At 42.5% G+C, this 12780-nt stretch overlaps 1 protein-coding gene across 2 annotated transcripts in view; it reads right to left on the reverse strand.

Moving 5' to 3' along the window:
• Nucleotides 1–5304: 5304 nt before the first annotated feature.
• CPNE3 (copine 3) overlaps nucleotides 5305–12780 on the reverse strand; it is a 76568-nt gene continuing 69092 nt past the window's right edge. Inside the window, exons 15-16 of one of the 2 annotated variants that reach the window (XM_088471397.1) lie at nucleotides 9892–10128; nucleotides 5305–9064 (exon numbers count right to left, since the gene is read on the reverse strand). In XM_088471397.1, the coding sequence (XP_088327523.1) occupies nucleotides 8954–9064; nucleotides 9892–10128 (348 nt within the window). In that variant the 3' untranslated portion in view covers nucleotides 5305–8953. The remainder of the gene's footprint in view (nucleotides 9065–9891; nucleotides 10129–12780) is intronic. The other variant, XM_088471396.1, reaches the window with a different exon arrangement.

A 12780-nucleotide genomic window follows, 5' to 3' on the forward strand; every position in this document is an offset into this window, starting at 1 on the left:
TTAGCTTTCCCATACAGGCACTTCCCCAGCTAGGAGAGCTGACCCCAGGGGTATAGAAGCAGATGGCCTTAGGTGAGGGAACACACAGGGGAGTAAATAGTACCTAAGGCTTGAGAGACAGTCTTTTCAAAATGGCGGTCTGGCCTCCATGCAGGTCCGTTATCTCTGGCACTGGCTGGTCTTCCAAATAGATGAGGGAGCCAGGAGTCGGTGCCGGGAGGTAGTGGCGTCTCAGGAGCTGAGGAGGGCAGTGAGCTGCGCTCTGCCGGAAGCCACAAAGGTACAGGAGCCGGGCAACAGTAGTAGAGTCTGCGGCTCCAGCAATGCAGAGACCGCGGCTTGGAGGAGAGCCAGAGAGCTGCGCGGCCAGCAGCGGGAGGGAGCTGGCGAGTAAGTGCCCAGTCCTGGTAGCAGTGTGAGCGTCGGTGGGTGCGGGGATCCCTCTAAGCAGCCCCAAATGTTAAACGGCTGCGGAAGCTGGTGCGAGGCACGTCCGTCCGCACAGCCTGCCAAGCCACAAAAAGTTGTTTTAAAAAAAATCTATATATATTATTATGAAACAGCTTATGACTTTTCAGGCTGTGTTTGTGAGTCTAGGGGGTAAATTTACTAAGATTCGAGATAGGTCGAGATGACCATCTTGGGTGGTTTATTAATTTTTTTCCTGCTTGCATATTTACTAAAGGCAAAAGTCAGCTGAGTTACAAAGAGATTTCTCTCATCTCACTCATAAAACTCGGGTGAGATAGCAATCAAATCACCATCGGGCCAAATCGGAAATACTTTTCACCTAAAACATACATCGCTCAAATTTACCAAGAATCAGGATGACAAGCTCGGGTGAGATAGGAGCAAACTCTCTGTCCAAATCACTTTTCAATCTCTCAACCCCCTGAGCTGCGAGATGGTCAGAAACATACACAAAATCATTGTGATTTGTGTATGTTTATCTCTGCAAACATGGGATTGAGCTGTCATTAGTACCGTGCCGTGAGCCAAGGAGCGCCTGCTTAACATTAGCGGCCGCTCATTGGCTGGGACCCACGTGGACTTCAATGGAGGATCCGCTCATCAGCTAAGTCCACGTGGGTCCCAGCCAATAAGTGGGACCCACGTACCAGCGGACCCTTAATGCCCCACATGCTGGTACTTGTTGTTCTCCAAGTACCAGCATGCGAGGGAGGCTTGCTGGGACCTGCAGTTCTACTGTAAAGATAATGTTGTTAATTCTATTTTTAACACTGCACATACACTATCAACCCGCCAACCTCTGCCCAGGGGTGGCGGGGATAGCCCCGGGCTATCAGCCTTGGCCAGGGGTGCCCTGGAGAGGGGGACCCCTTTATTGGACGGGTCCCCAGAGATTCCTGGCCTGGGCTGACTAGTGGTCAGGGCTGATGCTGCGGCTGGGGGGCCCGGTAAAAGGGCTCCCCTGGTTGTGGCATCAGTCCCTCACTAGAAAGGGTCCGGAGCTGGTTTTAATTATACGGGGAACCCCACGCCAGTTTTTTCTCCCTATATTTAAAACCAGGTCTGGACCTGCTGCCTGGTGCTGGTTCTTAAATTACTGTGGAACCCTACACATTTTGTTCCGTGTAATTTTAAGAACCAGGACTAGCTGGCACGGGACTGGTTAGTCTTTTTTTTTTTTTTGGGGGGGGGGGGGGGGGGAACTCACGTCATTTAAAAAAAAAATTTAACCCGTTGTTTACAGGTACAACACAGGTAGCTTACACACATCTCACTCATATGTGCAGGCTGCTTGCTAGGGAGAGTTGTGCAGAAAGAAATCACTGCAATCTCGCATGAGATAACTCACTCAAGCTTGCTTTAAAATCACCCGAAAATATCAACCTACATCATCTTCGGCAAACTCGTTTAGCCTCAAATCGCCTGTTGGTAAATTTGAGAAATAGAAAGAGATGAAATCACCCGAGTTCAGGCGAATTACATTGAGATGAATCACTTTGCAAATCGGGACAATCCCGATTCTTAGTAAATTTACCCCTAGGAATCCATGCATGCTAATCAGTCATGCTGACACTTCTAGTACAGCTGGAGAAGAGATTATAAAGATGGCAGCTCTTCCAATTAAGTACACACTTGTCGATGGGTACACATCAGAACGAAGTAATGAAGGAAGTAATAATCACTCGTTCCGTCCTTGACATGAATGTGGCCGCACGTGATATAGTCAGGTTTGAGGTGCAGCACATCAAACCTGACGACATCGCATGCGACCGTGGGAGCGCACATGTTGTGCATACACACTGCAGGATATGCACGATAGGCGTTGTGATTTGGCCAACTCATAATGACATCGTCCCAGTGTGTCCCCGACGTTATCTGTCCCTGTCAGCTCCACACTCAGCTATCTCCCTCTTGGGCAGACACTTGACCCAAATTCACATCCGCTCCACCCACCAATTATGTCACTGCACTAATAAGCCAATCAACGCTCTGCTCTGGCCTTCTCACTCATCACAGCCGCCCACTGCACATCCTTACCTCCTGTTTGGCTAGTCTGAGGTAATCAGTGTCTTGGCGCTACCCAGTGCAGATATGTGATGCTTGCTGTGAGGTTGGTGTACGTGGGTACAGTACGTGGATGCTCAGCTGAGGTCTCTGCCCCTTCTCATAGAGTGGAGCTTTGTTTCATCTGGCTGACAGCTAAGTAAAGCGCTCTCTTCTCCTCAGCTCTCTACACAGCTGATAGAGCATCTGTCTGGCCAGACCTAACAGTCCCCTTCATCATCGCAGGGCCCAGTGTTGTGCCATGGCAGCACCACCAGTGGTTCCACCAGTGCTCCCAACATAGGAGGTCTTGAAAGTGGGATGGGGCATGGCCACGCCGCGTTGGAAATTTGCAGATAAATAGATTTCTTTTTGCCTCAAAAACCCGCAAATCAGAATGATCAGCCTGATTGTGGGACAGTGAGACAGTCATACAACATTAGGCTTGTCCCACCAAAGCTGGGACGGTATATATGAGGACATGTTTAAAAGCGGAGTTCTTTGGAAGAAAAAAAAACCCTGGACCTCCAGCTAAAACAGCAACACTTTATTTATTAAAAAAAAAAAAAAAGTTATTGAAAATTTTGCAATACAATGTACAAAGAATGATGTAAAAGAAACACATAGAAAATAAAGAGGTTGTTGTCGTTATGCTTGCTATAGCTTGTAGCACCTTTTATGCAGTTACCTATGTACCAATTCCATAACACTACAGTGATTGTGCATTATGTGGCTCCTAACCTCACACACTTTTCTTTTATTTTCCTATAGATTGTCTATTAATATCGAAGACTATACTGTATATTAACAACCAAACATATGTAAAGAGCTGTGTTGTATGCATGTGCTATATAAATAAATATTATTAATAATTATGTACTATTCTTCTGGTAAAGTATGAGTATATACACAAAGTACACAAGTATGAGTATATACACATAGAAATTCATGTCATGGATGAAGTTATATTTAGTTTGGTTTGATGGAGACATCTAGTGGTCATGTGTAAATTACAATCTTCATTTTAAACACTTGTGAAACTTTTCATAGAAAATGAAACTAGCTATTTAAAGGGCATGTAGTCACAATCCTGTCACATCGGATGCCGGTGCTTAGAACCCAGCATCTGAATCCCGAAGGTAAGTAATGAGGGGAAAGAGAGGGTTAAAGGTCAGGCACTAGGGAGGAGGTTAGGTTCAGAAAGCGGGGAGGGAGGGTTAGGGGAAGAGTTAGGATACCTGCTGACAGGTGTCGGTATCCTATCCCTGTCGGGAAGCCGGCATTGGAATTTTGACCACCGGTATCCCGTACCCGATCCATTTAAAGATAGATTTTACAGCAAAAAAAACTAGAAAACAAAAACAGAACTGCAAATTGCTCAATTTTTGCAGTTTACCGAGAAAAGTAAATTTCTATAAAACTGGGCTGTCCAACTAATGGTCTTCCAATGTACTGGTATGGAGATAATTGCAATCAGGTTGGAGCAATGATATCTGGCACTGTAGCAGATGTGATATCCCAATGAATAGCCCAGTCCGAGGTAACTCATACCATAACGATTACTATTTTGCAATCTGTAGATCATAACTGTACTCTACCCTGTGTTTTGGTTTTAGTTCTAGTTATTTGTGATTTGGTTTTGCCAAAACCACCCTCGTGTTCTGGATCTGGATTTTTTTTGTTCCTACAGTATTATTAACTTCAATAACATTATTTCCAGTGGATATTGATCACCTAACAGCTCACAATATTGTTCGCCATTATTGGCCAAAGGCTGGCTGGCTAAGCTAAGCAACAGAGCAATTGCACAAACACAAAGCAGTTTTAAAGAATATATGTAGCACATCTATAAAATATTGGAGTACAGCAATGGCAGACAGTATGGCAGTTTAATAAACTATACGACCCCATAAAAAGACTGCTTTCATTAATCAAAAACTAAATCAGAGGCCTGAGGGCAGTACAGGGAAATGGAGGTGAAGTATGTAGTTAAAGGCAGGTAAAACATTGGTTGGTCGGTTGATTAATTAAGAAAATTTAATTAGAGATGTGGCCTTGCGAAATCTGTTTTGCAGCAACTGAGAAAAGGCAATAAAAGAATATGATGTTGTTGTTAATATATCCAGGGATTCCTGACAAGGGTTGCAAGAGAAGCTGGCCATATTACCTCCCCCCCCCCCTCTCACTCCTTCATAAGGAGTGCATAGACCCGGCTTTTCCGGTGTTGAAGTGAACGCTTCATCTCCAAGCGACACTGAAGCCGGACCAAGCAGCCGGCATGCGGCGCGCTCCAGGTCATCGTGACCCGGAGCACCTCATTCACACTGCAGGCTTTCATGGGTTACTCCCGTGTTAAACCCTGCTAGTTACCTAGGTTGGATTGCCGGGTCACTTGACCCAACGATCCAACCCTCCTCTTTTACACCAAGGAGCTGCCCGGGTTAACCCTGCAGTAACCCGGGTTTTAGCTCCAGTGTAAAAGGGGTATAAGGTAAAGTGTGTAGTGAAAGGCAAGCAAAAAAACGAATGATCAATTGATTAATTGAAAAATTTTAAAAGGAGATGTGTTCAAATTACTAAATGATACTAAAGAAAAGTAGTTGTGTGTTAGAGCAATAACCAATAAAAATGTTTTTCTATGCAAAAAAGACAGTCACCAATGTCCATAATGAAAAGAAAATCGGTACACGATGGAATTGTCCTTGGGCCCTTCCACTCACCTTTATGTTGTATATTAAAAAAGGACATGCACAGTTCAACAAACCAAGCAGTTCAACAACATGGACTGCCACTTTTGTGGCTGAAGTGCTTGGTTTGTTTGGGCCCCCACAAAACAAGCTACCATTGTGCTTAGGGCTGCTAACAGCATTGTTAATCATCTCTACTTTGGCAGCATTGAAATAAACCCTGTTACTATATTGAATATAAAAGAATGCAATGTTTACGTGTGAATATATACGGATTTAATGTACAAAAGTCATACAGAGTTGATGTATACAAGAAAAAAGATTTATTAAACGGTTTATGAGTATTTATTTTTTAGCTTTAAATGCATTTTATGAATCCAGCTCTACTCATATTACACTTATAGGCACATTAGCTCATACTGCAGAATATATAAATGTAACAGTGTTTCGTTAGTGTGTGTTACTTGGCACAGGTTGTGACAGTAAGCAATAAAGGCATAGACTATGGACAGTACATTATTAAATCCATATTCTCTATAAAAAACTCACACATATATCTGTTTAACATATACATGGCAGAAATGAAAGATTATTTACAAAGTATGGTCTGATATGTAGCTGGGCACCAAGCTGATATTGAGCTTTCCAGGCTCTGGGGATGCTTCCTGCAAGGTTTAAAGATAAAAAGTTTGGTGTTTATAAGATAAGATTTCCTCCCACGTCCACTAACAATTCCCAGCAGTGGGGGAAATGGATCAATACAACTAGAACACCTCAAATAAAAAAATGTTGGCAGAAGCGATTTAATCGTTGGCGAAGCCGCAGGCATCAGCTAGTGCAGAGGTTCCCAAACTCGGTCCTCAAGGCATCCTAACAGTCCAGGTTTTAAGGATATCCATGGCTGACCACAGGTGACTTTATTAGTACCTTAGTCAATTTGATTTAACCACCTGTGCTCAACCATGGATGCAGATGTGTCTACATGCATCTATCGTGTGACTCGGTAGTGCCGAAAGTCTTATCGTATCCATTAAAATGCATCTTATTCACAAAACAAGCAGCTTCTGCTGATTAAAATGATATTCAGCATGCCCATATTCTGTGTGCGGCTGTGTAACCACACTTGCATACAGAATATTGGCATGCCATATTAAATCAGCAGAAGCTGCTTGTGTACCCTATTTGCATTGCTTAGCAAATAAGATGCATTTTAATGGGGAACAGTCGCATGAAAAGACACAGCGCAACAGAGTTGAACGGCGCTTACCTGGCATGGCACGACTGAAATGGCTGTTTAACGCACAACTACATCTGTATCTCTAAAACCTGATCTGTTGGGGTGCCTTGAGAACCAGGTTTGGGAACCTCTGAGCTAGTGTCTCTATATATATATATATATAATTACAAACATCACCATCAATTGTTTCGTATGAAGCAAGCACACAATATAAAAAGACTTTTAGTTGGTGTATTATATGTAGACTTGCTGCTGCTCCAGACTCTTACTCCATTGGGCAACATGTGATGTCAAATGTTTTTGGATGTTCCAATAAGCAGGTTCTTTTAAAGTTGGTACATATGCTCCGTTCTTATGCAAGGCTGGGTGTGTTTCAGAGTTTACTATGGCATGTAACAGACCTAGTTATGTGTACTTCCTCTCTCTTTGCTCTCCTTGTGAAGGCAGATGATGGAGTGACTGCTGGATAAATTGGAAACAATGGTGGTGGCACTCCAAAACCAAATACACAAATACCATAGCTCATGAGACCAACGTTTCAGCGGCTATATCCAACATTTTCATGTATGCACCCTGGCAAAAAAGTGTTGGATACACACAGATAACCAGTACTTCTGTATTCTTCTGAGTGCCATCACTGTTGTTCCTTTGCATGAATGTATCCCCGACTATGGAAATCTATCCAAAATGTGTGGGGGGGGGGGGGGGGGGAAGAGAGAGAGAGAATTAGCCCAAACTAGCTGCACTCATGGACTGTGCGTGCTAGTATTATCAGGGGCGTATCTATAATGGGTGCAGAGTGGGGGGACCCGCACTGCACACCCATATTATATTTATCTCTCCGAAGTCCCACGTCTGAGCTGGTGTCAGCACTATAAAAACGCTGCAGCCATTTTCCCGGTGACCTGCGCTATAGACTCTGGGCACACTTTAGTGCCCAGAGATATTCAGTGCACTGGCTGCCGGACTGAGAGGAGGGGGCCTGTGACGGAGACTGCACGCGGGCCCCCCTCCTCTAATGAAACGCCCGATTATTATAGTATACATTTACAGAGAGGGCATGTATCCGAGGCAGCCAATGAGCCAGTGACAGGAGGCTCGCTATGTGGTCAATAATTCCAATAGTAAGCGCCCATTTCACAATGGCTCTCGTTAGCTGATGTAGAATTTGCAATTGTTGAAGCTGCCAAAATGAAATGTAACAAATAATGTACATCAACCCGCTGGTTGGCAATTAAAAATCTTAAAAATTTTTTTTTATAATATATATATATATATATATATATATATATATATATATATATAATTCACTGAGATTAGATTATTTAGATATAGCTTGTGACGTATATCAATTGTATCTTTAGACATAAACAAGTTTCTGTAACATGCAGAATTTTTTCCATTGGCTAAATCTAGGCCAGAATTAGACATTTTATCACATAGGAGTTGGTTAAATGTTGACTTGCCATGTATTCTGGAAGTTGTAGTTCAACAAAATATACATGTGTCCACTCCTCATACACCTAGCCTCAATAAGCCATGCAGCGTGAGACACCTGGCGCGAATGAGATGCCAGGTCTGAGCAACCTGACTTGCGCCGAGCATCTTTTTCGCCTGTGAAGTGGTTTCAGCATCTGATTGTGACGAATATATATTTTTGGGATAAAAAGGCGCGCAGCGCAAGCCGAGTCACAGGGGACCTGAAACGACGAGAAGGGCGGTTTGGCGCGACTGCAGCAATAGTGTATGAGAACACATCTGTAGGAATCACCCAACCTCAGCTAGTTTTAGCCTTTCCCAACATTGATAGCAATATCTTAATCTCAGTGTTCTGTTCATTTGTCCAGTTCAATGTGTGCTAAAATGAGAAACAATGGTAAATGAATGAAGTGCCATCCAATTACAGTCCTGTATATCAGCCCCAGATCCAATACAGATCCATCTCTGTGTCTTACCTAGAATCTGCCTCCACTGAGGATGACCTACTGTAACAGTTAAAGACAAGTCCCATTAACTCACATCATAATATAAAAAAAAAACAGTTCTAGTATTGTGACAATTGCATATTTAACATAGAAGTAAAATTTTATAAAATAAAAGATAAAATGATATACTATTATATTACAATAAGATTACTGTTATATACATACTATACAGTATACAATACACAAGTGATGTTAATAAATGTATAATCATTGAATTTCATCATTGATGTCTTCGCTTATAAATCGGTGAGAACTGATATATACCTTCTCATTAGGAGAACTTCTGCGTTATAATAAAAATAGAGGGTATTATTTCTTATGACTATTAGATATAACATCGGATATCAGTGACCTGCGTAGAAAGTCTCAGCCTGTGGCCTCATGATTTTATTTGGTTAAATAATTTGGTGACTTCTAATTTCTATAAACTTATAGAAGAGAATGTAATATCGCCTATAAAGTACAAATTTTAAAAGGTTACAATAAAATATCTTTGCGTAACACCACTGACTGACATCTGAGATGTGTCTTCATTTTGCAGCAGGGTCATTTGGTGGCTTTAGTTTGTATGTACTAAAATATGAGACAACTTGTTGTGGAACTTCTGCCAAAACGCTTTGAGCAAGAGCCTCTTTTGGAGCCTAAAATCAGGAGAGAAGAAAGAAGAAAAAATTACTAGATGGAACCAACAAAATAAAAAAACTATGCAGAAAGGTGATCCTGTTATTGGCCAAACTAGACACATATGGCTGTTCCGCAAATGACTACATACAGATCGATAGCATTCATCTCCCAAGCAAATTCTCAGGGATACGTAAAAAGAACCTGCCTGTCACTCTAAGGCAGTAAAATAAACTTGAACTGTGTAAAAGGTGCGTACACACTAGGCAATTGTTTTAATGATTTGCCGTATTCCGACGGATCGGAATGACAAATCATTAAGTGTGTACGCAGTGTGTCATGCGGTGCGCGCTCCTGTGGGGTCATCAACTGCATTGTCAAGTCGGCCCTACATGCAGCCCTATCTGACAATGCTGACTGTCGACCCCATGCAACGGGCTGCTGACATATTGGACACACAGCTTTTTAGTCAATAATTACAGCTATGAGATCTCTTATTGGCAAATCCATTATTCAGAGAGTCCAGAAAAACAGTAAGTAAATGGAGAAAGTGTCATACGTACAGACATGACCACCAAGTGTCTCCTGGTAAAGTCACTAAGAAGAGCACTGTTAAACTATTTAGTGAGATGGAGAAATTTAGGGGCAGCATGGTGAAAGACATATTGCTCCAAATTATGGTGATACCCTTAATCCGGAAATCCCTGAGTCCTGAGCATTCCTTATAATATACCAAACACATACACGAAATCCAGAGAGAACATTTATTTCCTCCTAAATTACAAAAACCTGTTTCTAGTGAGATGAATATTTATATCCTGAAAACCTGGCTGGACATTGAACATACCTGAGCAAAATTCCTGAAAGGCACAAACTGGACAATATCTCTTATGGCCATCTCGCCGCTGGGTGATCGGAGACCGCCATTGTCACCATCCAAAAACTCCATGGCACTAAAATCAGCCCCTCCAACACCAACTATTATGATGGACATCGGTAGTTTAGCAGCTTGGACAATGGCTTGTCGGGTCTGATCAAGGTCCGTTATCACACCATCAGTGATAATCATAAGAACAAAGTATTGCTGCAAAGACACAATGACATTATTTACACATGTGATATGCTTGTAGAGAAATCAAGTTTTCTAGATTCACAATTGATAAAATCTTATTTAATTTGAGCAAGTGGTTACAAAATTAACGTGTCTTGTTATTTAGTTTGATGCTATATGTACAGATGTACAAAGCATTAAACATGTCAACACATCATTGGTGCATTAGATACTAACTATTTAGGGAAACATGTTCATTGTGTGTTTCTCAAAGCATAATATTGAAATTACCTGCAATATAGTTTTCTGCCACAAGATGGCACCATCAGAGAATCACATTAGGACTGTCAGATATAGTATACTGTGCTTTGTGAATAAAATTACTGATTTTGTGCCCTACTTGAATTATTAAACGAACAACATCTGTGGATTACACAGAAGTAACTGTCAGTCTCTGGCAGAAAAGACACACACACAGCTGAATAACGGAGAACAGCAAGTTATTCACCTCTGCTCAGACCATAGATGCACTGTGTAACAAAACAATAATAATTAAAAAATGATGATGAAAACACTGGACGCTTACTCCCCTCCATATATCCTCTATGAGCCCCAGCGCTAGGCAGCCTGGGCTGGATTTCATGATAACATGGAGTCCCAGTGGTATAGTAAAAATCAGGCCCAGGATGCGAAAGGGGGCTGTAAAAAAGTGTGGCCCCTACAAGAAGCTGCTAGCCCCCCTAAGAGCAGCACTGTTGCTCATGCCAACCCTTTTGACTATGGGGCCTGAATAAATAACACGATTGGGACCACTATAAGAGCAGCAATGATCTCGCAGTAGTCCTATTATAATGTGCAGGGGTCCATCATAAAAAAAATCCCCATAAAAAGACCCACAGGCTAATCAGGAAGACCCTTGTGAAATGATGAAAGCCGGGATGCCCCCATGGCTACAATTCTTTGCTAGCTAATTACAAGCCACCAGTGTGAGAAACCATTGTGATTGGTCGTTTTGCATCCATTGTGCATTGGTTTTATTTCCCACTAGCTGAAGTACCCGGCATTTAAATCTTCAATTATTAAGTTTTATTAAGTTATGTTGTCCAAATCCATCCAGTGGAAGGCCCAGCACAGGCTCCCTGGCTCAAAGCTCTGCCCGGTGCACTCTACCGTGAGGTCCAACCAGGACCACAAAACACTCCATTAGGCATCCCAGACCAATTGTTACCCCTCTGTGAAGTTTTCATCCAAATCCATATAGTGGAATGCCCAGAATAGGCTCCCAGGGTCATAATTCTGCCCAGTGTACACCAACATGAGGTACGACCGGGACCTCAACCCCCCTAAAACCTGGCCAGGATCTAACTGGCCCACTTCTTTCATCCCAATCGGTGCAGGGGTGTCCGAATGCATAACTGGACAGCCAAACAAACCAATGATTTATATATAAGATTTGGACTATGAACGATGAAGAACTTTTTAAGATTTTTATAATATAGGGTTTTAGGGATTTTTGGGTGCAATTTAGTCTTTATTTTTACTAGTTTTGGTATAATGGGCCGGGGTCGTCAGGACCGCTCTTCCTTATAATCCTAGCACTGAGAGTCCCAACCTTGATAGTGTCACCAGCCTAGGGCAGAGTTACACCACAGCATGCCACCTACAGATGATTCCTGCTACATAGTTGTTGCATATGCAGCAAATCGCGCAATGCGTATGCCGCACTGCGTTCACACCTGCGGCTCCATAGGATTGCATGACGCGATCGCAGTGCGCGCCATAGCGTACCGTTGCGTATGCTGCGGAGGGCAATCGCCTGGCGCGATGCGTGCGCGCGCTTGTAGCGCGATTGGCAAAGATGTAGCTGGACACATCTATATGCCCGCAGGTACGTGCAGCTCTCTGCTGTTCAGCCGTATGTGGTTTTCTCTGCAACAATTCCATGGATATTTGTGCCAAGACCACGGATGCTGCCAATTCATTCATTTAAAATTAATTTAATAATTTATTGTCACCAGCATCTGTCACTTTTTGTAAGCTGCAGTTTTTCTCACTGCAACCTCATCTATTTACATAGACTCCATAGCAATCCATGTGGTCAGCCATAGTATTGCAAGTAAAACATTGTGATTACGGTTAACATTAAGGAGTAGATGTACCAAGTCTTCGAGAGAGAAAGTACCAACCAATCAGCTCCTAAATGTCATTTTTCAAACTGCCTGTAAAATGAATGTTAGGAGCTGATTGGTTGGTACTTTATCTCTCTCCACTTTCTCTCTCCCCAAGGCTTAGTAAATCTCCCCCTATGGGCTTTATTCAGAGTTAGATTAAATCAAAAAAGGAACAACTTGCTCATGGAGCAAAAAATGTTGCTGTGCAAAGGGTGCAAATGCATTTATTGTCTTACACGCTTCGTTTTTACCCTGAAATTTACAGTTAAACTAGGTCACACTTCTTTCCAACAAGAAATCTCTCTGCACATTTTAAAGCTGCCCCACCGGCAGTGCAACATGGTTTGCCAAGGTGCAAATTACTCCTTTTTTTTTTTTTTACTTTACTTGCTCCGAACTCTTTCTGTGGAGCATGGTGGCATGCGATGGCATCAGAAACACACATTAATGAGAGATAATTTGCCTCCTGTTTTAGCCGTAACTCACTGTCACACCTAACAGATCTAAAGCAGTA

The sequence above is a fragment of the Taudactylus pleione genome, unplaced genomic scaffold (assembly GCF_031769625.1).
Source record: "Taudactylus pleione unplaced genomic scaffold, aTauple2 ptg000114l, whole genome shotgun sequence".
Taxonomy (NCBI): Eukaryota; Metazoa; Chordata; class Amphibia; order Anura; family Myobatrachidae; genus Taudactylus; species Taudactylus pleione.